General features: G+C 33.7%; 1 protein-coding gene across 1 annotated transcript in view; it reads right to left on the bottom strand.

The window, feature by feature from the left end:
* The window catches only part of kug (FAT atypical cadherin kugelei), a 603,151-nt gene that overhangs the window by 247,626 nt on the left and 327,541 nt on the right, over nucleotides 1-27,984 (bottom strand). The window contains exon 15 of the mRNA XM_075308589.1: nucleotides 1,533-1,973. Coding sequence (XP_075164704.1) covers nucleotides 1,533-1,973 — 441 coding nt within the window. The remainder of the gene's footprint in view (nucleotides 1-1,532; nucleotides 1,974-27,984) is intronic.

The raw sequence follows: 27,984 nt of genomic DNA, 5'->3' as shown, positions 1-27,984 counted from the left end.
TTTTAGCGATTTTGCCAGCTTTGCGTGCGAGTAGCTCGGATTTTGGCGATGCGCGAGCAAAATTTTGATACGCTGCTCTTCTTGCTTGGACGGCATTTTGACAACTGAAGAGTGAATTCCAAAATCAAAATAGGAGCAACATTCTACACACACACCTTCAAAATGAGGAGTGTTCATGTTTTTTAAATGCAAAATTGAAAGAAATACGTCAAGTTTATATTGACCAAATTTTGACCGTATCACACTTTAGTATAAATATAAATGTGTAAAAAAAAATTGGTGTTCGGTCGGAGCAGGAATTGAACCCATGACCCTTTGCATGCAAGGCGGACATGCTAACCATTGCTCCACGTGACAAACAAATGTATGTTTCAGTTAAATAATGTTTTGTTTGCATGGGCTCGTGGGCGCTGCAAACTATGCTATATAAATATAACTTCTAACGATAATTGTCTAATGGTGATTATAACTGCTACATAGCCCAGTGGATAGTGTGTTGGCTTACAAACTGTATGGTCCTCGGTTCGATTCTCCGTCCAGGCGAAAGGTAAAATATAAAAAATTTATAAAATTGAATGATTTCTTCAACATTATTTGTATTACAGAAAAAGGTGCCAAGAACTAAAAAAATCGTGGAAGAGAAAATTATGTGAGGGAATGAACACAATCTTCTTTGGGGAAAATTCTTCTAAGCATATATTATTTTTGGGCTCAAAATGCTTCCAAACATATAATATGTTCACATAAAACAAACATAATAATGTTTCGGCAGTATCCAATAATATATGTGCTTTCTGCAAAATATGTTTGGAACCTATGTTAGAGAAGCGATTTTTTTGAGGGTGTACATACGGTTCTTGAATGAGAACCACATCTATGCCCTCTTTCATCAGGATGACTTTTAAGGCACCGTCACATCAGCCGAGGCATCAAGAACGTCCTCTTCACAGACCTCGGTGACTCTCGTAATAACACTCTGTTCAGCTTTGGTGAGGTTTGAGGCTGTAAAAACTTTCCGCATACGATGTTCGTCAATGTCTGCATTTTTTATGTCTCTTTCGGATCCGCATGTCGTCTTGATCACTTCATCCAAACAACCAACCTTCCAACTGGGAAGTATGTTGCACATTAAAAAACTTCCACCCAAGGAGATGCGCTTAATGCGCCGTCAAGTCTGTAACATTTTTATTTTAGATTCTAACACAATTTCCTTAACAGCAAGTGGCTATTGCTACAAGGTTAGTCCTTCTCGGAGTCCAATCATCGTCCATAACACCAGAGAAAAAGAGACGCATTATACAAAAATAAATCTTACCCTCCCAAACTAGTTGTTAGTTCAGGCTAACATAGCCAATTCAGTTCATTGTAATACAACAAATGGTGATTTTCTATCTTATTCTTGAGTTCCGCGCAATATAAATGGTTAGCCGTATTACGCGAAAACCCACTTAGAGTCATTATTCTCTTTAACGTGTACAGTTAATTTATTGTAGATATTACAATTAGTAAGGTTGTGTTGTTTATATACTTACCCATTATCCATACGTTCGCTCTAGAACTAAGAGAAGGTGTACCGTGATCGGTAACTTTAATTATGAGAACATATGATGTCCACCTCTCATAATCCAGGTGATGTTTTAAGTGAAGAGATCCATTATCTATGCTAATGTAAAATAAGTCAGAATCTTGTACTCCATTTGTTGACTCGATTTCATAAGACAATATACTGTTTGCTCCTGAATCACAATCACTTGCACTGATTTGTAGAATATGTGATCCCGGACGCGTATTCTCTGGCAAAGTTATGTTATAATTGTCCATTTCAATACGTGGATAACAATCATTGACATCATCTACTCCAATTGATACAGTCACTTCTGCATATATTCCCGATACTATATCTGTGGCACGAACAATAATTTCATGGGACTGTTGCATTTCAAAGTCAATGTTTTTCACTACGTACAAAACGCCTGAAAATATTGATATGTATATGAAATGTATATTTGTAAAGTTTGCGAACAAAAATTTGTATTTATTTATGTCTTTGTTGAACCAACACAACAAGATTTACTCTTTTTTCCAAAAAAACTTGGCTGCTATATGGAAGTACTGGTATTACGTAAGATTTTGCTAATAGCATGCATATGTTGTATGGCGTGAAGTGCCGTACTGACCATAAATTTCTTTACACTCCATATATTTTGACAATGGTTTTGTTAATATGATTCCCAGCAAAAAAAAAGAGCTTCCAAAGAAGTAGTTTGGATCCCCAATTTGTGATCCGGAAGTAGTGCAAACTTGGATCATCTCCAATGAATTTTACATGGGCTTGTCATAGAACGGAAGTACTCCATTTTTGGATATATATATATATATATATATATATATATATATATATATATATATATATATATATATATATATATATATATATATATATATATATATATATATATATAAACTTGGATCATCTCCAATGAATTTTACATGGGCTTGTCATAGAACGGAAGTACTCCATTTTTGGATATATATATATATATATATATATATATATATATATATATATATATATATATATATATATATATATATATATATATATATATATATATATATATATATATATATATATATATATATATATATATATATATATATATATATATATATATATATATATATATATATATATATACATCGGTCCATAATTATATATAGCCCCCATATAAACCGATCTCCAGATTTGGTTTGTGGAGCCTCTAAGAGAAGCATATTTCATCCGATCCGGCTGAAATTTGGTAGATGGTGTTACGTTAGGTTAGGTTATGTGGCAGCCCGATGTATCAGGCTCACTTAGACTATTCAGTCCATTGTGATACCACAGTGGTGATACCACAGTGGTGATACCACAGTGGTTGGTATATCGTTACCTTAATATAGAAAGGCCCCAACTCATAATTTTTTGAAATCGTGTTTTTTGTCGATTCGGACAGAGCACCATCAGATACACCTTCCATAAAAAATTTACAGAGATGCGTTGAAAAATAGCGAAGTTATAAGTTAATAATGTAAAGCCCTAACTCATACCCACACAATATGTACAAAAAATTGAGTACTGCAAAAACACATAGTAGGCATAGATTTTCTGATTTTGTTTATATTGCTTTTGTGTTATGTCTGTCTGTGAGCGGTTATTGCTGTTGTTGTTGTTATAACAGTTTTTAATGTGGTCTCATCCATTTTGTTCTATGCTTCAACTTGTAGCCAGATCAAGGCACTCTGTGATAAAGATGTCCAGAGTGATCTGGTGGTAAGACGGGTAGGCTTAGCTGGGCAAGCAAAAAGGTGACGAGTGTCATGTGGCCCTTGATTGCAGATGGGACACACGTCAGCTACGCTGCTATCAATCACTGATAAGTATGAATTGAGGCGGCTGCACTTGCCTGATCTTAGTTGGGCCAAAACTACCTTGGTCTGCCGTGGGAGGTCTCTCTCCTCCGGTGCTATGGGCGGCAGTCGGACTCCGAGAACTGGATTAACCTTGTAGCTTCTCACCGCTTCAGCTACAGTATCCTCATGAATTCTGTTCAGACCTGTCTGGTATGCTGCCTGATCTAGAGGCTCTCTTTTCTAACGCTGGATCTCGGGCTCTAGAAGGTGAAGATCAACCCTTACATTCCTGGGTGGAGGTTGTCTATCCACAAGATGGTGATTCGGATGACAACTTCGATGGCAACCCAAGAGGTACTGCTTTTACAACATGTACCTAATTGTGTCGACGCACTGGGATGATCTTGGTCTCCGCATAAAGGTGATCCAGGGGTGTACTGCGTAGACACAATCTCGACGCCGTCAGGAGGAGGTGGAATCGAGGACAGGTAGAGGTTAAACAGTGCCGGAGATATCACCCCGCCCTGGGGAACTCTCTGTTTAACTCTACGGGGTTTTGACTTCTTGTCCCTGAATTCCACGTACGACTGGCGTCCACATATATAATTCGGAACACAACGCTTCGTTCCTGCCGGTAGGGACGTATTCTCGATGTCCTCAAATAGTGTGGTATGGTTGGCCATATCGAATGCTTTCGATAGGTGAAGCGCCACCAGGACCGTCCTATGACACGGCTTGGACTGATTAAGTCCCCTATTGATATGTGTCGAAATGGCATGTAAGGCTGTCGTCGTACTGTGTACCTTACGGAATCCATGTTGATGGTGGGCAGCTACAAAATTCTCCACAAGGCTGGGGAGGAGTAGTGCCTCAAGTGTCTTGGCTACTGGCGAGAGAAGGGATATCGGTCTGTACGATTCACTTTTATGAACAATTACCATATAAAACCTAAGTTTATATTCTCTTAAAATATAAACTGTTTTATCAATTCCAACATTTGCTTTACTTAAATATGAATTGATATGTTATTTTGTTTTCTTTTAAGTTGTGCAAGAAAAAGCCCCAACTCATTTTTTTTTTCAAAAATGCCAACCCAAAAAGCCCTAAGTCATACAAATTAATTAAAAATGTAAATATTAAAAAAATTATTATAATTTTGAATTTGTCTGATGTTAATAATAAAAACTGTATTTTAAATGTTTTTGTATTTGGTGTGTTTCTTATTTTATTAAGTTTTTTCCTCCTCCTGTAAACTTCGTTTTTCATGAGTTAGGGCCTTTATATATTAAGGTAACGATATGGTCTCTAACAACCATGCAAAAATTGGTTCATATCGGTCCTTAATTATATATAGCCCCCATATAAACCGATCCCCAGATTTGGCTTGTGGAGCCGGAGCCGATCCGGCTGAAATTTGGTACATGGTGTTGGTATATGGTCTCTAACAATCATGCAAAAATTGGTCCACATCGGTCCATAATTATATATAGCCCCCATATCAACCGATCTCCAGATTTGGCTTGCGAAGCTTCAAAGAGAAGCAAATTGCATCCGATCCGGCTGAAATTTGGTACATGGTATTGGTATATGGTATCTAGCAACCATGCAAAAATTGGTCCACATCGGTCCATAATTATATATAGGGCACATATAAACCGATCCCCAGATTTGGGTTGCGGAGCCTCTAAGAGAAGCAAATTTCATCCGATCCGGCTGAAATTTGGTACATGGTATTGGTATATGGTCTCTAGCAACCGTGCAAAAATTGGTCCATATCGGTCCATAATTATATATAGCCCCCATATAAAACGTTCTCCAGATTTGACCTCTAGAGCCTCTTGGAGGAGCAAAATTCATCCGATCCGGTTCAAATTAGGAACGTGGTGTTAGTATATGGTCGCTAACAACCATACCAAAATTGGTCCAATCAAACAAAAATTTGTCCATATCGGTTCATAATCATGGTTGCCACTAGAGCCAAAAATAATCTACCAAAATTTTATTTTTATAGAAAATTTTTTCAAAATTTTATTTCTAGACAAAATTTTGTTAAAATTTTATTCGGTTCATAATAAAATTTTCATCATTGTCAATATTTTATTTCTATAGAAAATTTTGTTCAAATTTTATTCGGTTCATAATCATGGTTGCCACTCGAGCCAAAAATAATCTACCAAGATTTTATTTCTATAGAAAATTTTGTCAAAAGTTTATTTCTATAGAAAATTTTGTTAAAATTCTATTCCTGTAGACATTTTTGTCAAAATTTTCTTTCTATAGAAAATTTTGTGAAAATTTTTATTTCTACAAAAAAATTTTGTGAAAATTTTAGTTTTATTTCTATAGAAAAGATTTTATTTCTATAGAAAATTTTGTCAAAAGTTTATTTTTATAGAAAATTTTGTTAAAATTCTATTTCTGTCGACATTTTTGTCAAAATTTTCTTTCTATAGAAAATTTTGTGAAAATTTTTATTTCTACAAAAAAATTTTGTGAAAATTTTATTTTTATAGAAAATTTTGTGAAAATTTTATTTCTATAGAAAATTTTGTTAAAATTTTATTTCTGTAGAAAAATTTGTCAAAATTTTATGTCTACTTTGTCAAACTGAATTATATACGTATTGGATCGATCTTTTTTGATTTAATATATACCACGTATGGACTTACATACAATTTAGAAGATGGTGTTAGGAGGTTTTAAGATACCTTGCCATCGGCAAGCGTTACCGCAACTTAAGTAATTCGATTGTGGGTGGCAGTGTTTAGTAGAAGTTTCTACGCAATCTATGATGGAGGGTACATAAGCTTCGGCCTAGCCGAACTTACGGCCGTATATACATGTTATAATTGTGGTCCCAATCTCGTCGGAACCTCTCTGTCCCTGCGTTCCATCCCACAAGAAACTTCGAGGCAAGATCGAAAAATGTATTGTTAAAACTGGCAAACTTCCTTGAATAATACAATGAGCTTACATTGCTGCATGGGCTTGTTAAAACAGATTGTAAGTCAAAAGTAAATACCCTCAATTTACTATTACTTTTTGCCTCTTCTTTATCGGCCTCCTTTTCCTCTCTAGCTCTCTTCTTATTCTGAATATGTTCATCAAATGCTTCCTGCATAATCCTTCTTCGGCTTATGAAAACTATAGTTATATTCGTTGCAGAAAATACGCCTGTAGACATTTTCCTTAATGGAATTGGCCTCATACTATGCATTAAAGAGTTGAAACATTTTTGAAATGTTTAAATTAGAAGCAAGGTGTAGACGTTTTGATTTCGATCGAGTGGCATTGTGTATACTTTTTATACACTATTGTTCTTCGAAATTATGTTCAAAGGAACAACTATATAAAACACAATACCTGCATTTAGGCAATTAATAATGAAAAATTCTAACGAGAAATTATACACTATTTTTTCAATTGACATTTTGACCAACTTTGTGGAAGCAGAATTTTACCAAATTTTGACCAGATCTAAAGATCGATTATGTAGATTCTTATTCTGCAATAAAAAATAATGGTGTATATTCGTATACGCTATTGTTTTATTGAGGGGACGATATATTATTCGCCAAAATTGTAGGTGTGGAATAATGAGACCAATAACTCTTATAATGCTTTCGGCTGCTAAGTTCACCTGGCAACACTGTTTAGGTACAGTATGTCAAGAATGACTTTACACATCTTAAATAAATTTGTATTTTTAACATCGTCACCAATAAAAATACAAATGTGTATATATACAAGGGTCCCAGAATGGATCCTTGTGAAACACCTCTAGAGATATCTTCAAATACATCTATCAGTGCAGTTGTGCAACTTCTCTTCTTTCTGAAACCAGATTGTCCCTCAGACATTAAGTGATTTTCTTCTAAGTATGTAGAGATTTGAATAGACATGATTCATTCTATAGCTTTCGATAACAGGGACAATATGGTTATAGGCCTGAAGTCTCGTTTGCTTTTAGGAACTGGAAGAATCTTTGCTATTTTGCATTCAGTAGGAAATTGTGTCTTTGTTAGAACAGTATTAAACTCATGGCTTATATAGGGCAATATTTTGGGAAGTACCATCCAAACCTGTTGCATTTGATTTGATGTGCTCGATGCTTTGCAGTACCTCTATTTCATTGCAACGGAAGGAAAAATAGTTCTCAACGGAAACAGTGTTTAAATGTTCATGGATGTCCGGATAAGGTTGGTTGTATTCGATATTAACGAATTGTCTGTTAAGATCATTATTATCGACGCCAATATTCTTTGTTTGGTTGACTTTCTATCCGATAATTTGTTGTGTTGTTAAGTTTCTTGCACCTTTAAATTGATTATACAAATGGGGTGTTTTATATTTTTTCCAGAGCTTGTAATCCGCATTTCTCTCGTCAATCAGTCTTTAGATGTTACTACTGACACATTGAGGTTGTGTTTTTAATTCTATGGTTTTTATTGAAGCATACAAATTATATAATGGTCGAAAACTTTCTTGAATGAAGCTCACTTGTTCATCGACAGATTAAAGTTGGTAAATAAACTGTCACGGTATTTCGCCACACGTCAGATATAAATTTATCATGTTAATGTTCTTAAAGTTTCGCTAAGTAATTGTTTGGCATTGTTTTGGAACACTGCAATCATAAGTTTGAAAGATCAAATCGTGCTTTGAGGCACGAGATGCAGGTAATTGTTCGTACAGTAGAACTTTTGACAAACAAAGAAAACATCTAGAAGACGGGGATGAACCTGTAAAGTGTGTTGAAATTCCCACTAGCAGGTACTCACAACTAGTGTTTTGTTCAGATCTTAATTTTAGATCAAATTTAATTCCATATTTTATATAGATAGATTGTAACCATGAACTGAATATACACTGTCATTTACATCATAATGAAACCATGTTTCGGTGTAGAGTTGGGTAGTTCCGGATGGAACTAGTTCATTGGAACTAATCAATTTAAGGAACTACGGGAACTAGTTCCAAATTTTCGATCTTTTAGTTCCACAGTTCCTCTTTTTCTTAGGCGTAAGACCATCCTCTCGTAAAAAATTTACGAGCAATGTAAATCTATTGGGAATTTCTTATAGAAAAAACTCCCATAGGGTCTGTGAAATGATTGCCAGATGTGTTTGTTCCGCCTTATGAAACCGTGTTTCACTATATGCAGCTATATCTTTCCCTTATGTGCGTTGAACAATCAACCGATTCATTGTTTATTCTGTTTATAAAACGTAGTGTACCAAACTCTGAGAAGAAGAAAACAGAAAAGAGCGGCTCTGACATGGGGAAAGAAATTAAAAACGGAACTAGTTCCTATTGCGGAACGGAACTAAAAGGAGCGATCACTTAAAGGAACTATAATTCCCAACAATAAAAAATAAAAAATTGGGTTTCTCTATGTCGACAGGCAAGTCACTTCATATTTTGTTGTCGAGTAGCAAACGAACATATACAATAAGTGTGAAGAGAAAAGTAAAAGCAATTTTGAAATTTGAATCAATTCTCAGGCCAAAAATTTTAAAATACTCGTTTTTGATAATAAATGTACTCTCATACAAACGATATGAACTTTCAAAAATAGAGAAAGCCAAATTGATTCGAACTCGAGTGACTGCTTTCCAGTCGACTGGGTTTTCGTTCGACATACACAAACAGGATATTAGGCTTTGAGCGTTGATTTTTTTTTTTTATTATTTTCATCTATGGATTAAACCCTTACAGACTAACAATAATATATTACATTATATACATATCGTTTGTTAATATATCAAGTATTTAATAATAATGTTATCTTTTTCTTTACATTGTATTTCTCTTCTGACAAATCAAGAATTTATTGAATTCTTTACAAAGACGGCGAAGTGGATCGTTGTTTTCAAAGTTCGTTCGAAAGTATTCAATGTGGAGCAGTTCAAAGTTGCGGGTAGGTCTAAAGGGTACATTGAATGATATGCTGTTAATAAGGAAGTCAGATTTAAATCTTCCGTTAATTAAATCAACCATAAAACAGATATTCAGCATGGTACGTCTACTTTTCAGTGTAGGTAATTTGATGAGCGATAGTCTTTCTTTGTAAGACGGCAAGGTATGAGGTGTCCAGTTATTCCGACGTAAACAAAACAGTAAAAATTGTTTCTGAACAGATTCAATACGATTGCAATGAATTTGGTACTGTGGGTCCCAAATTACAGATCCATATTCCAGGATAGGACGCACAAGTGAAGTATATAAGTTTCTTGTAACAAATGGGTCAGAAAATTCCTTACTCCAGCGCTTGACAAATCCAAATGATCCATAGGCCTTATTTACAGTCATAGAAATGTGAGATCTAAAATTTAGCCTGCGATCCAAAAGTATTCCAAGATCTTTAAAGGATTCAACAGTTTCAAGCGTTGTGCCATTCAAGTTATAATTCGTGTCGATATAATTTAATCTATAAAAAGAGATATGCTTGCATTTCCTTATGTTCAGTTCCATCATATTTGATGAGCACCATTCAGATCAGATTGGAGTAAGGATTGGTCATCACTATTCCGAATAACCTTTATAATTTTAACATCGTCAGCATACATGAGAGTGTAACCATATTTAATGGCTGATGGAAGGTCATTTATAAATAAGCAGAACAATATAGGGCCAAGATGACTGCCTTGTGGAACACCAGAAGGCACATGTATTGATTTTGAAATAATGTTATCAAATACTACAAATTGTGTACGATTCTTTAGATAACTTTCAAACCAGGATACCATTAATTCACTGAAGCCCATGCGATGCAGTTTGTACAGTAAAAGTGAATGGTTTACTTTGTCAAACGCCTTACTAAAATCAGTATAAATGACATCAGTCTGTAAACGATCTCTAAAGCCTTCATTAACCATTGTAGTCAATTCCAAGATATTTGTTATGGTCGAACAAGATTTACGGAAGCCGTGTTGTTTAGGCGATAGAAGAGAGGATACTTGATGATTCAAAATATCAGAAATAATTTTCTCCAACAGTTTTGGAATAGCACTTAATTTAGCAATGCCTCTATAATTCGTAATATCTGACTTGCTTCCATTTTTAAATAGCGGAATGATAAATGAATTCTTCCACAACGTAGGAAAGTGACCTGTGCGCAAAGATTCATTAAACAGAAATGAAAAAGCAGTCGAAAGGGAATGAGCACAATATTTGAGGATGTTACTGGGAATCCCATCAGGGCCCGGGCGATATGAACATTTTATCTTTTCCATATAACTCATCACAATATCAGGAGAAATAAATGGAGTAGTGAATGTCGAATATTCCTGTATCTTATATGGGTACGCATCAGATTGCTTGAAATCCTTATGGCAGTAAGTTGTTGATATTAACAATATTGAGGCCAGTTTTTTGATTAGTTAATATTCTTAACATACTTCTGGCATTGTCTCTGGAGTCGGTCGTGGATTTATGGACATTGTAAGTATAACGCATAAGCAATGTATTACTAATATCATTAGCAAGATAATTAGAATTGATGCAATTATTTAATTTATAAATTAATAGGTTGGTACACAAAAAAGGGGTCCCATACATTTAAGTAAATTTTTATTATAATTTATTTCAAGCATTTTCCCGAATTTTAGTTAATTTTTCGTATCTTCAACGAAAACTAACAACTCGATAGGAAATTTTACAAATTATAAGTAGCAAGCGTTTAGTTTGTGGCCTACAAAATACGATGGAAATTTCTTTAAAAATTTTCTAACTGGTAGCTAAAAATTCTTTTGCCATACTATACAACCACTTGTGAAATGTAAATTACTTTCTAATGTCCTGTTCCTGTATATCGAACGAAACCCCATTCGGCAGTCACTCGAATTCAAATGAAAGTGCGTTTTTCTATTCTTGAAAGTTCGTTTCGTTTGTATGAGAATATATTGATTACACTAGTTTACAAAATAAATTTTTTTTCATGTACATTTGACGTATTTTGATCTGCTAAATTCGAAAAAAAAAAATAAAAAATAAAAAATTTGTTTTGTGGAACAGTTTTTGAGATATCCCGTTATTTTTTTTTTTCGCTCTCAATGGTTTGTATTTTTCCGGCGGAAAATGACAGTGAATGAGTGTTTGAATAAACGTCTGCTGCCTTTCCTGAAGAAACACGGTTGTTCCGTACTGTTTTGGCCAGATTTGGCATCTTGCCATTACGGTAAAAAGGCCATGGAGTGGTACGCCGCCGACAACGTGCAGGTGGTTCCCAAGGACAAGAACCCTCCCAACACGCCAGAGCTCCGCCCAATTGAGAAATACTGGGCTATTGTCAAGCGGAACCTAAAGAAGACCAAAAAAACTGCTAAGGACGAGCAGCAGTTCAAGGCAAACTGGCTTTCTGCGGCGAAGAAGGTGGACAAGGTGGCTGTACAAAATCTGATGGCAGGTGTCAAGCGTGAGGCCCGGTAATTCGGATTTGAAAAAGCGAAAGCCTAACTGAAAATTTTCCTGAATTTTATACTAATTGAACTTGAAAAAGAAATTTAATTTGATTTTTTAAATAAACGATTTCACCGATTTACACACGTTTTCCCTTGACCATATTTTGACCGTATCGCCCTTTAGATCATTTTTTATTTTATAAAAATTTTTGTAATTTCAATATTTAAATTATAAAACATTAAAAAGGCATTTTTGAGGAACAAAAGTATTGGCACAGGTAGTTCTAAATTAGTTTTTTTTTTACATTTAGTACATTCCTTTTAGGACATTCCTTTTTGTTTGATAACAGCATCAAGCAGTCTAGACAACGAATGGATTAATTTTTTTACCCATATTCCCCATTCTTCCACCAAAACTGTACTAATTTTTAACAAAAACGGTTAATAACAGTGGTCTGAATACTGCGAACAACAAATGAAATCAATAATATTAATATATTTTACATTATTTTATTAGCCTTTTTACATTAACGGAAAGGGAGATCTAAAACGTGCAATCTTTTCAATCGTCTTATTTCATTTGTGTCATCTAGGCGACATATTGCAAGTACGTTACCCAGCAAAAAATATTTCAAAATGGGAATGCAGTAAGGAATTAATTAATTTTTGTATCACTAATTCCCATTCTGCTTCCCTAATCGATTCTTTTTGTAAAGGGATGAGACTTCCAGAAGTAATTCTTTTGTGATCAGAAAACAAGTAGTTGGTCACCACGCTGGTATAACTAGTGTTATTCCATAATTAAGAACCAGTTCTTCTGTTTTCTTTTGGAACGCATTTTTAAAAGTTTGAGGTAACCTATTCTTTTTCGTAATTTAGGAACCACTTCCATTTTATGACATAGAACCCATTCCATTTAAATGTAAAGGAATAAATTATTTGCTAATCTGATTTGTTCGTACACGCAAAGAAAAAAAACGTTTGGAAAACGTGTACCGAAAACGTTTTTCTTTTGTTAGAGTTTTTTGCATTGCTTCGAAAATTTTAAACTTTTATCACCAAAAAAATTCGTTTGTTACAAAATTTTTATTTTTTCAATAAAAAAAGTTATTTTTGAAATAACAACACAGTCCATTTCGTTTATATCAAACACTGTTCTTTTCTGACTTTAGGTCTTTAATAAGACACATTTTACAGTTCAAAATTTAATATAGTACAATGTAATGTTGAACATTTTTTCGGAATCTTCCGAATATATCTGGAATATATGTAAAAAACAAAAGCAAAAAAAAAAACTTTGGCCGAAGCAGGGATCGAACCCACGACCCTTGGCATGAGAGTCGGACGTAGCTACCACTGCTCCACGGTGCCAAACTAAATGTTTGTTTCTGTTAAATAAACTTTGTTTATTCGGTTCGTGGGCGCCGCAAGCTATGCTATATAAATATAACTTATATGGATATTTATCTATTGATGACCATAACAGGTACATAGCTCAGTTGTTAGTGTGTTGGCTTACAATGTGCATGGTCCGCGGTTCGATTCTCCGTCCAGGCGAAAGGTAAAAAAAATTTTAAAATTTATAAAATCGTATAATTTCTTCTACATTGTTGGTATTACAGGAAAAGGTGTTAAGAACTAAAAATCCTCGTGGATGTGAGAAAGATGTGAGGGACAATGCAATTAGCAAGAAAATAATGTTTTTTTTTTGAGCTAGTCTTTATGAAATTGTTTTTACATCCTGGAAAAGAATAAACGTTTATCACAAAAAGTATATACTTTTCTTCCAAATACACTTCCTTACAGCGAAAAGCAAATGAGAAACGAACTTTGTTTGTCTAAAATTTCGTTTGGGAGGAAAGAATTATTTTTTTGCGTGTATTTTTATTTTAGATATACTATTTAATATTATTGAAAGTTTATAATATTAATATATATTGTATAATATTATACATATACTATATACAACTATATATTCCCATAGTTTATCAAATAGTAGTATTCAGGATGAAACAAAAACTAAAGTGAAATATATAAAACTAAATAACTAAAACATAAATATTCAGTCCATTAAATTTATTAGAGTTTTTATATGAGAAATTACGATTCTTTTAATTGCTTTCAATTTGTGTTTGGATATGGAAAATCAGTATTGAATAGTAAAATAAAAATTCTTCACACTATACTTCATTCAGTCGAACAATTTTCCTTGTTATTCTTTTTGTTCAAACAAATGGATTTAAAGTGTTTGTTTTTAGCTACCTTAAGAGCTCTGCTTAACGCCAAAGTAAATTCTAGTTCAGTACATCCATCGGCAGAAGTAGCCACTGTAAATGTAAAAGTTTACTAAAAAAATATTATGAATTATATGTGTATGTACTTACGAAATAACACTTCAACTAGGTGCATGGGTTCCACAGGAAACTGTGATATCATTTTAATGCCAAGCTTCTCTAATCCCAGTTGAAAATTTTGGGAAAATGGCTGATGAAATCCGGGGTCCAATCTGTCGGAAAAGCTTTTGTCCGATCTAGGTAAACCCTTTTCAACACTGAAGGTATTGGTTTTCTCAATTCTTTTTCCGACTTGGGTACATTTGGAACAACCATTGAATGATGTATGACCTTTTATGTCCTGAAGAAATGCTCGCGCTGGAGCGTCGCACGAATTGAGCATTGAGTAATTTTACCCTCATGTTCAATTCCATGGTCACGAATTTGGGAATATTCTTTCATAAAATCGTGAAGGAAATTGTCCACTCGAGTAGGCTTGCCTACGCCTATGTAAGTTCCTATGAGGAAAACATTGGCGTTTTTAATATTAGTGATTTTTCCAAAAATAGGCTAGAGTCCAACGCCTGAACTTTTGTATAATGGGAGACCATCCACACCAATATCAATATATAGTTCCGATGGGGTCGAGTCGTAATAACTCAAAGCATTCTGGAGGTTTCTTTTTAGACCTATGTGAACATATTCACCGGGATGCACTGTTCGTTTTGCAAATCCGTCCCTTGAGGTAATAAGCGTTTCCACTGATAATGGTACATCAAGACCTTCTGCAGTTGTAATAAATCGCGATATGACACAACGGAAGGTTGATATTTCAATATCCACGATCGCAATTTTTCTTTAAAGCTTGAAATTTCTTCTAATTGGGGCGATTCTATGTCGATTTGTTGATCATCAGTAATTTCACTTTTTCCATCGTTTTTTGAAGAAGCAGTTAGTAATGAGTCAATTCTTTCTTTTTCCTTTTTTAGATTTTTATAAAATTGTGACTTACTTGTCATTTTTTATATTATGAAACCACAATACACGTCTTTACACTATGCACTTTAACACTTCAATGAATTTTGGACAACTAAAAAGAAAAAATGTATTTTATCCCGTTAACTTTTTCTCTTATAGAGAATTTGCGATTTCGCTTGTGTGTTATGAGAACAAGAAATGCAATTCATTATAGACCACTAAACACCACGTGTTAAACCCGATTCTTTTTATGTGTTGTGGAAGTGACAACAGTTTTAGCATTAAGGGTAAGAGTTGCCGCTGTGTGGAAATCACTTTAAATGTATATCCCCACAAGGAATGACGGATAAGAGATAAGATTTCCATGTAGTAAAGAAGAAAACCGATAACAATATAATTATTTACCAATTGCTTGAAAAATGGGAACAGAACTAAATATTGATATTTTTAAAGGCAAAAACATTCGGTATAAATATATTTATAAAAATAAAACAAACATATTTTTATTATATGAAAACAAGTTTACAAATATTATTAAATCTATTTTCCATATAGGTTGTCGTTATATATTTTTTGTTTTCAATTATTGGTGCAATCCATCAATGCGATATTTGTTTAGGAATGGTAACACTTTTCTAGAAATTGTTTTCGAGAGAGGGTTTGTCTTTCAATTCTCTCTTTGCAATCTCTTCCAGTTACTACACATTCCATTTAGAGTAATAAAAAAGCATTTAAAGTAAAAAAACACAGCAATCAAAAAGTACACATTTTGGTTTTGTAAAATCGATTCTTTTTGTGCAAATTAGAATGCAGAATGGGTTTTTGAGCAGAGTTTGAGGCTCGCATTAGTTACGAGGCAAAACTTTTCGGGTACATTCTAGAATCAATTTCTAAAAATTAATATAAGCACCACAATGGTGGAAATTGGCAAGGTGTTATGGAAGTAGTTATGTGCGGATACGCTTCTAAAAGAATGAGTAATTTTTTGCTGGGTAGGATGATTACTTAGCCTTGATAGGTATTTAGCGAAGAAGCGTTTGATTTCATCTTTTACTTGTGGAACATTAACATCGTTGTGGATTACATCATTTTTAACATACAATGGCGCGTTCAGAATATTCCGCAGTGTTTTAGATTGAAATCTTTGGATAATATTGACGTTGGATGAGCTTGCTGTCCCCCATAGCTGGATACCGTATGTCCAAATTGGTTTTGGTATTGTTTTATATATAAGTAGTTTGTTTTCGACGCTTAATTTCGATTTTGGTCCAAGGAGCCAGTATAAGCTTTTTTAATTTTATTGGTTAGTCGTAAATTGGTACACTCAAAAAAAAAGTGAACTCACTATTTCACTAAAGCCAATTTAACTATATTTTAGTTAATGAACTTATTATATTTGGTGAAAGTTTCATTTACTCTAATAATTTTTTGCGTACGTTAGTTAAATGAACTAAAAGACAGGAAAAAATTATACACAAGTTAAGGATAGAGATTTACTAAATTCGTATTTGTCATAAAATAGTTCATTATTTCTTCAAATTTGTAAATTTGACTACAAAAGCGTCCATCATGAACTTCGTATGTCACTAAAGACATTCTTGCAATTTTGAACTCCAATTTTTTCCTTCAAACTACAAAATTTTCATTAAAAAGTGAAAAAAATTATTTATGTCTAATAAATTTTCTTGAATTTGTCGAAAAATATTTACTTATTTTTGTGATATCGGCGCGATGTCAGCGCTTGCAATACAGTTTAGTTAAAAATTTCTAAAAATATTCAAAATTTTCTAAAATTAATCAAAAGTTTTCTTCCTGGTGGGTTCACTGTTTTTTCAGTGTAAGTATTCTTTTACAAATATGGCTTTCTTTTAAAAAGAATATTTTTTATGTATTCTCTTAAAAATGGGGCTTTCCTTTAAAAACAATATTTTTTATGGATATTACAATTTTTATTAAAATTTTTGGAAACCAGTTTAATATTTTTCTTTGTTGTAAACAAATATTTAATTTCAGAGCAACCCAAAATGGATTCGGACAAACTTATATATTTCTGCTCAGCGTATAATTTAATAAAGAATTGGAAAGTATTCTTTTAAGTAGAATATTTACTTTTTTATGAATATCATATCAGCAAAAACACAGGTTTTTAATAGTTAATTTTATTATTTCTTTAATTGAATTTTTTGGAAACCAATTTAATATTTTTAATGTAAAAAAACAAATCTGTAATTTCAGAATATTCCCAGAATAATTTGGAAAATTATTTATTACTCCTCAGCTTATAATTTTTTATAGTTTGAAGGAAAAAATTGGAGTTCAAAATTGCAAGAATGGGCGCATTATTGGCAACATTTAAGAAATTCATTTGTTTATATTTTTCCCATTGAGATCCGCGATCCTCGGAGTTATCTTTTGCTCGAAGTTGTTTGATATTAAAAGAAAGGAAAGCACTTGTTTAACTCATTTTGAACTCCGTAAGGGCGCAGTAACCACAATATTTCCTTGTGTTCGATTTAAAATCCGCATTATTCGTTTTTAAGGAGCTAAGGATTATGTAACATCTCAAGAAAAAACAGTGAACCCTTTTCCATTGCACAATGAACTAAACTGTAGCAATATTGACCATGATTTAGCCCTTAAGATTTTTATATATAGGGGCTATATACAATTATGAACTTGATATGGACCAAATTTTGTGTGATTGGGGATCGATTTATCTGAGGGCCATATATAACTATAGACCGATATGGACCTAGTTAGGCATGGTTGTTAACGACCATATACTAGCACAATTTACCAAATTTCAACTCACTCGCATGAAATTTGCTCCTCCAAGAGGCTCCAAAACCAAATCTCGGAATCGGTTTATATGAGGCTATGTATGATTATGGACTGATATGGACCACTTTTGGCATGGTTGTTAAATATCATATACATCCACCACGTACCAAATTTCAAGCAGATCGGATGAATCTTGCTTCTCCAAAAAGGCACCGGAGGTCAATTCTGGGGATCGCTTTATATGGGAGCTATATATAATTATGGACTGATAGGAACCAATTCCTGATGGTTGTTGGATACCCTATACTAACATCACGTACCAAATTTCAACCGAATGGGAAGAATTTTGCTCTTCCAAGGGGCTCTGGAGGTCAAATCTGGGGATCGGTGGTTTATATGGGGCCTATATATAATTATGGACCGATATCGACCAATTTTTGCATGGGAGTTTGGGGCCATATATTAACACCACGTACCAAATTTCAACTGAATCAGATGGATTTTAGTCTTCCAAGAGGCTCCGGAGGTCAAATCTGGTGATAGGTTTATATGGGGGCTATATATAATTATGGACCGATATCGACCAATTTTTGCATGGTTGTTAGAGACCATATACTAACACCATGTACCAAATTTCAGCCGGATCGGATGAAATTTGCTTCTCTTAAAGGCCTCGCAATCCAAATTGGGGGATCGGTTTATATGGGGGCTATATATAATTATGGACCGATGTGGACCAGCTTTTGCATGGTTGTTACAGACCATATACTAACACCATGTACCAAATTTCAGCCGGATCGGATGAAATTTGCTTCTCTTAGCGGTCTCGCAATCCAAATCGGGGGATCGGTTTATATGGGGGCTGTATATAATTATGGACCGATGTGGACCAATTTTTGCATGGTTGTTAGAGACCATATACTAACACCATGTACCAAATTTCAGCCGGATCGGATGAAATTTGCCTCGCAAGCCAAATCGGGGGATCGGTTTATATGGGGGCTATATATAATTCTGAACCGATGTGAACCAATTTTTGCATGGTTTTTAGAGACCATATACTCACATCATGTACCAAATTTCAGCCGGATCGGATGAAATTTGCTTCTTTTATAGGCCTTGCAAGCCCAATTTGGGGGTACCTTTGTATAGGGGCTATACGTAAAAGTGGACCGATATGGCCCATTTGCAATACCATCCGACCTACATCAATAATAACTACTTGTGCCAAGTTTCAAGTCGATAGCTTGTTTCGTTCGGAAGTTAGCGTGATTTCAACAGACGGACGGACGGACGGACATGCTCAGATCGACTCAGAATTTCACCACGACCCAGAATATATATACTTTATGGGGTCTTAGAGCAATATTTCGATGTGTTACAAACGGAATGACAAAGTTAATATACCCCCATCCTATGGTGGAGGGTATAAAAAGTTGTCCAAATTTATTTGAGTTACTCTGAAATTAAATATTTATTTTTTATATTAAATATGTATCCAAAACATCTAATGAAAAAAAATAATAATACCCAGCGAAAACTAGGTTACCACATCTCATTACAATTTTCATTACCAGGAGTAAATCTGTCATTACACATTGCATTACATTGCGGTGATTTATAATGAATAACTTATAATGGCAATAATAAATACTTCTGATAATTTTCGAATTGTTATTCTCAATAAAATAAATGATGTTATCATTCTGTATAACTATTCAAATAATTGAGCATTTACTTAAAAAACTCAAAAAATTAAGGAATATTCTTCACGAATATTTCATAATAATTGTGTTTTGTGCGCTTTACAGACTATCAGTTATTCCGGACGACAGTGCTCGTGTCGAACATATCCCATATATTGTGCACATTATAAGTTAAGTCCAAAGGCATAATCGATACTGCCTGCCATTTGCCTTATAAAAAAGGGAGTTAAAATCCATTTTTAGTAGTTTTTGAACCTAATGTGGTCTATTAGGTTTATTATAACGTGCAACACGGTCTATTAGATTTATTATAACGTACAACACGAATCAAACTCCCTTAAACAACCCACTTTTATTTGTGAAATTAATTTGCGTGTAATCTTATTTAGATGATTTGTTACATTTTTGTCTATTTCTGCAATATTCGTTTCTATTCAAGTAGTGCTCATATTACAGCATTACTTGCCATATTTTGATCCATTGTAATCGGCTAGAGAAGTCAATATTTTCGAGATTTGCAATCTTTGGTATATCTACGAATAAGTGATTACATATCAGGTGATTATATGCTTTAAAAGCACTACTTATTTCATGGCCGAAGGTATGCGTGGGGAGAAGTACTTTCCTCCTAGGACATGCGTGTGTAAATGTAATCCGGAGCGATGTCAATTAATAAGTGTTTTTTTGATTTTTAAATACGCTTACCTACAAGCTTACCGGGTAATGAGAGTTTTTGCTGCACCCTCACAAAAAATCGCTTCTGTAACATATACTCCCAAACATATTTTGCTTCAAGCATATACATTTTTTGGGTATTGCCCAAATATTTATATGTTTGATCTCTTCCAATATATAATATGTTTGAAAGCATATTGGTCTAAACAATATATGTTTGGGTAGTCTAAGTTCCAAACATTTTGTATTTTTGCATCCAAATTCAATAATGTTGTCTTCTAAAAAACAATATGTTATTATGTGAACATATAATATGTTTGGAAGCATTTTGCACCCAAAAATATTATATGCTTAAAAAAAAATCTCCCAAACAATATTGTGCTCAAAATTTTATTTATTTATTTATATATTTACAATCATAATGAATTATGAAAATAAACAGGTAATATAGGTGCTAACAACATAGGTTTTCGACCTGAATGCTCAAAATTTTGTTTCTGCCTAATTATATATTCCCCCACATCTTTCTCATTTCCACGAGATTTTTTAGTTCTTAGCACCTTTTTCTGTAATACAAACATTGTAGAAGAAATTATTCAATTTTATGATTTTTATTTTATTTTAATTTTACCTTTTGCCGGACGGGGATTCGAACAGCGGACCACACAGTTTGTAAGGATCAAAGAAGGTTAGGTTAGGTTAGGTTATCAAAGAAGTAGCTGATCAATTGCCCAAGGAAAAATAAAATGTTAATTTTGTAATAACAAGCAACCACCAACTTAATTCAATATCGCTCCCTGTTAAATAGCGCTCCAAGCTACTAAACACATATATGTTTATAGGCTATTTCTAAATTAATATATGTTTGCATCCAAGCATATTATATGTACACACATTTTATGTCCCAAACATAATATGTTCTAACATATTAACATATATGTCCCAAACATGTTATGCTAGTTTATGAACATTATATGCTTGCACTCAAAAATATTGTGTTTAAAAATTTGTGTTCCAAACATATAATGTTTATAGCCAAACATATGAAAACCAGTATTTTTCATCCGTGTGGGTATGCATAAAACAAACCAAATATTCTGGTTAACCCTAGACAGTCATCATTCGTCAAAATGACGACACGTAATTTAATTTTCGATTTAAAATGCATTTTAGTCTATTGGGAAATGGTAAATTTAAGTTATACTAACTCGACCGTTTTATGAATTTTTGTTTTATAATAATTAAAACCAAATTGAATAAGAAAATAAATTCAAGTTTGGTTCACTTTTCGCTCACGATGAAAATGATAGCGTCTTGAAATGAGCCGTAGTCAAAATGACGAAGGATGACGTTAATGTACAAAAAATAAGCAGGACTGACCAGGGTTAAAAGAAAGTTAAAGAATCCTCCTTAAATCACTATTAAATTACAAGCAAAGGAGTACTAAACTTTTTTCCAAACTTTTAAGGGGTTATTCTGAAATTAAATATTTTTTTACATTAAAAATATTACATTGGTTTCCAAAAAAATTGATTAAAGAAATACTAAAATAATGTATTAAAATAAAAACCTGTACTTTTGATGATAAAGAGGTCATAAAAACGTAAATATTCTAGTTGAAAGAAAGCCAATTTTTAAAAGAAAACTTACCAATTCTCTATTTTTTAAATTTGTTCGAATCCATCTGGAGTTGCTCTTAAATATTGCTTTTACAACAAAGAAAAACATTAAATTGGTTTCCAAAAAAAAAATTAACAAATAATAATATACATAAAAAATATTCTTTTTAAAAGAAAGCCATATTAAAAAAATACTTACCAATTTATGACTAAACTATACGCTGAGATATAACAAAAATTTTCCAAATTCATCTGGAATTGAATATTAATTTTTTACATTGAATACACTTTCAATTTCAATATATTTCCTAAATATTCTTATCCCCATTTTCAGGAAGCTCCGTTAGTGCTACGTTAGCTAATGAACTTTTAAACCGTACTATGGACATGTCTGTCATCTTGTCTATATATTCCATATGCCAGTTAGGAACTTAACTGATACAAATTTTTCAGTTAAAGTTAACCGGAGAGAAGATATTTCGATTTTACTTTCTGTTAACTGGGAGTTAAAGCCTAACGGGGATACATGAAAATGGCCGTTAATAACTTTTTTCTAAACTACCGATAAAATATTAATAACTTTCAATTAAAAGGTTTACTAAACACACACCAATATATGTCTCAAAAATCCAAAATATTCCATGCCATTATATTCCCTTGTTGCATACCTGCTTAAAAGATGCAACAGCCCACGCCAACGCCAACTATACAACTGAAGCATGCCAAACAAAACCAAGCAAAGCCAAAGCATTCCTACAACAACAAAAACACATGTGCCTTTATTGAAAACAACACCTTATCCAGCCAAAGAAACCATCCGCGAATAACAAACACACACAAACCACTAAATGAACAAAAATAAAAACAACCCTACGCTCATGTATACACAACATTCCCAACATTCGCTACCATTTCTCATTAACCCTGGAAAGTCATTCTTATTTTTTGTACACAAACGTCATCCTTCGTCATTTTGACTACGGCTTATTTCATGACGCTATAATTTGCATCGTGAGACCCAAAATTGAGTTTACTTCCTTTTTCAATGTGTTTTTAATTAGTATAACACAAAAATTCATAAAATGGTTTTATTGGTATAACTCAAATTTAACATTTCCCAATCGATCAAAAAGCACTTTAAATCGAAAATGAAATTACGCGTCGTCATTTTGACGAAGGATGACTGTCCAGGGTTAATGCATTACTCTCACTCAAGCAAAACTCAAGTAACATCGTCTTTACATTAATCACATTCCACTATGCCGATAAAGATCTCTGTACTATGCATTAGTTCATCGCATCTGCTGACAATTTACTGTAATAGTAATATTCGTAAAGGCACACCAGTTTATGAACGATGAAACGTTTAACTTCAAATTTGCAAAAACTTCATGAAATGTTATCTACCATTTTTGATGAAAATGTCTATAAATTTAATTGCATGTGAACTAAAAACATTTCATTGTGTAATTTTCTACCAACAATTATTAACTATATGAATTGTCAGTAAGAAATTGCTATCCACTTTCAAGTTCATTTTTCGTAAAAAAATATTTTCTCATACAAAAAAATCTTATAGTAAATTGCACTTATTATTTAGAAAGTACTTTACATTTCACAAGTAGTTTTATAGCATGACAAACGAATTTTTAACTACCAGTTAAGAAATTTTTTAAAGAAATTTCCATCGTATTTTGTAGGCCATGAACTAAACGATTGCTACATAGAATTTGTAACATTTCCTTTCGAGTAGTTAATTTTCGTTGAAGATACGAAAAATGAACCAAAATTCTGAAAAATTCTCGTAATAAATTATTGTAAAAATCTTCTTAAATTTACGAGACACTTTTTTTCTGTGTACTATATTATATGGAGAACTTTGCTTATATATGATTAATACCTCCTCACCTAGATACATCATTATCACCAATACAAGAATTTTAGCCAGACGAGCGATACAATTCGAATATTAATTATTATTGATAAAGGGTGATTCTTTTGAGGTTAGGATTTTCATGCATTAGTATTTGACAGATCACGTGGGATTTCAGACATGGTGTCAAAGAGAAAGATGCTCAGTATGCTTTGACATTTCATCATGAATAGACTTACGATCTGCCACAACGTCGAATTTTCAGTGAATGGGCCCTAGAAAAGTTGGCAGAAAATCCGCTTTTTTATCGACAAATTTTGTTCAGCGATGAGGCTCATTTCTGGTTGAATGGCTACGTAAATAAGCAAAATTGCCGCATTTGGAGTGAAGAGCAACCAGAAGCCGTTCAAGAACTGCCCATGCATCCCGAAAAATGCACTGTTTGGTGTGGTTTGTACGCTGGTGGAATCATTGGACCGTATTTTTTCAAAGATGCTGTTGGACGCAACGTTACGGTGAATGGCGATCGCTATCGTTCGATGCTAACAAACTTTTTGTTGCCCAAAATGGAAGAACTGAACTTGGTTGACATGTGGTTTCAACAAGATGGCGCTACATGCCACACAGCTCGCGATTCTATGGCCATTTTGAGGGAAAACTTCGGAGAACAATTCATCTCAAGAAATGGACCGGTAAGTTGGCCACCAAGATCATGCGATTTGACGCCTTTAGACTATTTTTTGTGGGGCTACGTCAAGTCTAAAGTCTACAGAAATAAGCCAGCAACTATTCCAGCTTTGGAAGACAACATTTCCGAAGAAATTCGGGCTATTCCGGCCGAAATGCTCGAAAAAGTTGCCCAAAATTGGACTTTCCGAATGGACCACCTAAGACGCAGCCGCGGTCAACATTTAAATGAAATTATCTTCAAAAAGTAAATGTCATGGACCAATCTAACGTTTCAAATAAAGAACCGATGAGATTTTGCAAATTTTATGCGTTTTTTTAAAAAAAAAGTTATCAAGCTCTTAACAAATCACCCTTTATATGCAGCGATATCAAACAAACATTCATAATCCTCAGGGCTGACGAATGAGGGGTCATAGAAGTTAGGAACTTCTTTGGAGTGGTTGGGTTGGCGGTGGGTTGGATTGGTTGGGTTGGGTTTTCCTAGAGATATCTTCACCAATAAGAGCTACCTTAAATATTTTTTTAAGTAGACGAACCCGAATACTATTTTCCGAGGAAAAACCCCCCAAGACTGAGAACGGGTGGTACAAGAATGTAGCCAATGCCTCCGGAAATAGAAAAATGCTCTACACCGTTTAGTTCAAGGAAACCAAACGGTACAAGAATTTTACTAAAAAGTCTATACCCATTTATTTTTAATATTAAATAAAATTGGTTCAATGGACTTAGCCAATGAGCCATTACAACTCTTAACCCAGACGAGACAAGACACGCAACACATTTGTACGAGGCCTCAAAGGAGATCTAGCACGACTCCTAGGGATGAAAGAGCCGGCAGATTTCCCACAACCCTTCATATATGCTTAAAGTTAGAAAATCAGAATTTCCGCTCTAATTATGCAAAATAAAATTCCACACGAACCGCAATACGTGCCAAAGAGAAATGTTCAGCATAGAGACCACCCTGGTCACCGAACTTTTTTCCTTAACTAGCTCACATTCCACAACTACAGACAAGCGTTTATCGAAATAATAATATTTCGCACGGACCATACCATACAAATGCTTACCGAATCAATAATTTCTCTCCAGACCAGTTCAAAATGTTTATAACGGATTTCAAAATATATCTCAACAAACTCAATTTGTACCCCGCGTCCGTTTGTGCCCAAACCAAAGTACGACCTGAGCCAATGGAAGTTAACTCAAGCTTGCACTCAAATATGATAAACTACATGAATAGGCCGAAACCAAACGATTTCGAAGGAACAAAGGTCAACACCGCTAGGTTTTCAAAATCCTGCTAGCAAGGTGCAGCGGAACATCCATTTAGAAACCAATTATGCACCACAGGAGATGAGTTATCACGGCCACCCACTAAATAATGTCGAATTTAGTTCCCAATCCGAGTACAGATTCCACAGGAAACTGTAACACAAGCAAATCAACCGAACCAACCAGATGATTTTACCGATTTAAATTTTATAGGCTAACCGACTCCTCGCTGCTCTACGTTAAATGAAAATCGAGGAGTGGAGAAATACTTAACATCTTAATAGACGCCGGTTCAATAAAAAGTTATATTCAGGCATCACTACCCTCAAAAATCACCCGGAACGAAGAATCGTTTTTCGCGAAATCAGTTGCAGGATGAATAGAAATAACTCACCGCACTTTTATTAATCTCTTCAAAGTTGAAGACGTTAATCTTAAATTGTATATTTTACACCACGTTAACTACCTTTCATGACACCCCAGTCTACACGAGGTAGACTGTCCCTTAAATCAATGTCTCTTAAATCAGAAGTGCAAAAACAGGTACAAGAACTGCTTAAGTATGCTATTATTAGACCATCTTGGTCTCCGTATAATTCACCTCTCTGGATCGTTAAAAAAACCTGATTCACAAGGTAACAAACAGTACAGGCTGGTAACAGATTATAGGAAGTTTAACACCGTCACTATAGCGGACTTATATCACACCCCGAACTAGGATGGAATATCTGAAACTTCCCGCATACGTTGTTCGTCAATGTTATCTTGATCCATTCCAACGAACTGGAAGAGAAACCAGGCGTTTTTTCAATGGTTTATACTTTTGTAAAACACGAGTTTTCACAGATTCAATTGTACAAGTTTGTTCGTCATATCAATACCTTGAATTCAAGTACATACAACGACATAATCGGCATTTCTAGATCGAGATATCATTTGTTTAGTGAAAAAAGTCAGAATAAAAACTAAAAATAGCGGGATATCTCATAAACTGTTCCATAAAACATTAACTTTCATTTTCGAATTCAACAGATGAAACTACATAAGGAAAGTCACCTCTCATTAAATGTACATGAAAAAAATTTTATTTTGTAAACTAGTGTAACCCGCTTCCAGCTACGCAGCAGAAGTGATGAATTTAACACGGGCTTGTCATAGGACGTATGTCCACCATTTCAACAGCCGTTGCACTGAATTTGCACCACTTCTTACTCTGTGAATCAAATTCAGTGTTTTGGATGTGAATTAAAAAATCTTGTCATATTTGTCAAAAACAAATAAATAATTTTTATAATACTTTTATGATTTTTAATGCATTCTAACGCTTGTCCGAACCGTTTGAATTAAAATATTTTGAAAAATTCGCAATATTTCTGAATGGATTTTGAATTTTTTTCGACAAAATTGCAATAATTTGTACCCTTTCATTAAAGAGTACTCTGTTTTTAACCTTTTTGAAGCAAAAAAATTAAATTTGCCCATTAAAAATAAGAAAATCGAGTTATAAATAATTGAATTAAAAGAACTTTCTGTGTAATTAAAGAACATCTTAGGGAGTACATCTTTTGGAAGTATTTTAAAGTTGTGCCTTTGGAAGAACATCCACATTTTTTTGCTGGGTAGTTACGATCATCGCATTTACACCATGAATACTGTTTCTTTCACTATGATCCTGGGGCCGTTGATCTCAGTGGTCGTCGCCATTTTATAGTGTTTTTACCGACCTTGTATAGGTATTCCTATTCTTTCCCCCGGCAAATTTAATATTTTTCCTAGATCGAATATTGTATTCGGTACGACAAGTAATCGTCGTCGTCGCCTCGTCACAAATTTTGCATTCCTGCGCAGAAGCGATGACGACGATTGCTATCTGTCTAGAAAACAAAAGCGAGAAAACTTAAAAAGCGAAGACTACACACAAAGAAAATTTCATTAAAAGTCAGCCAACGAAAAATGTTCATTGATATAACGAAACATTTTCATTAATACAATGAAAATATTCGTTAATAGTACGAAACGTTATTTTAACGAAAAATTTCGTTGTATTAACGAATTTAGCTGACTTTTAACGACACATTTCGTTAATATAACGAAACTTTTTCTATTAGTGTACGATAAGAATAAGGGGAACTGTAATCACATGGACGAATTGATATAAGGATTAAATCTCACGGTAGCTCATTTTTAATGAAAATATCATCCGGGGAACGTAAAATGTTTCATGTTTCTTTTGTTGTGCAACAAATTTGAATACCTAAATTTAACATAAATATGACTTCCAAAATACCATCCATTTTATTTTTAACGTATTAACATTGC

This window comes from Haematobia irritans, chromosome 4, assembly GCF_050003625.1.
Source record: "Haematobia irritans isolate KBUSLIRL chromosome 4, ASM5000362v1, whole genome shotgun sequence".
NCBI classification, from domain to species: Eukaryota; Metazoa; Arthropoda; class Insecta; order Diptera; family Muscidae; genus Haematobia; species Haematobia irritans.
The sequence above is the reverse complement of the archived record's forward strand: the minus strand, read 5'-3'. Positions and strand labels throughout refer to the sequence as shown.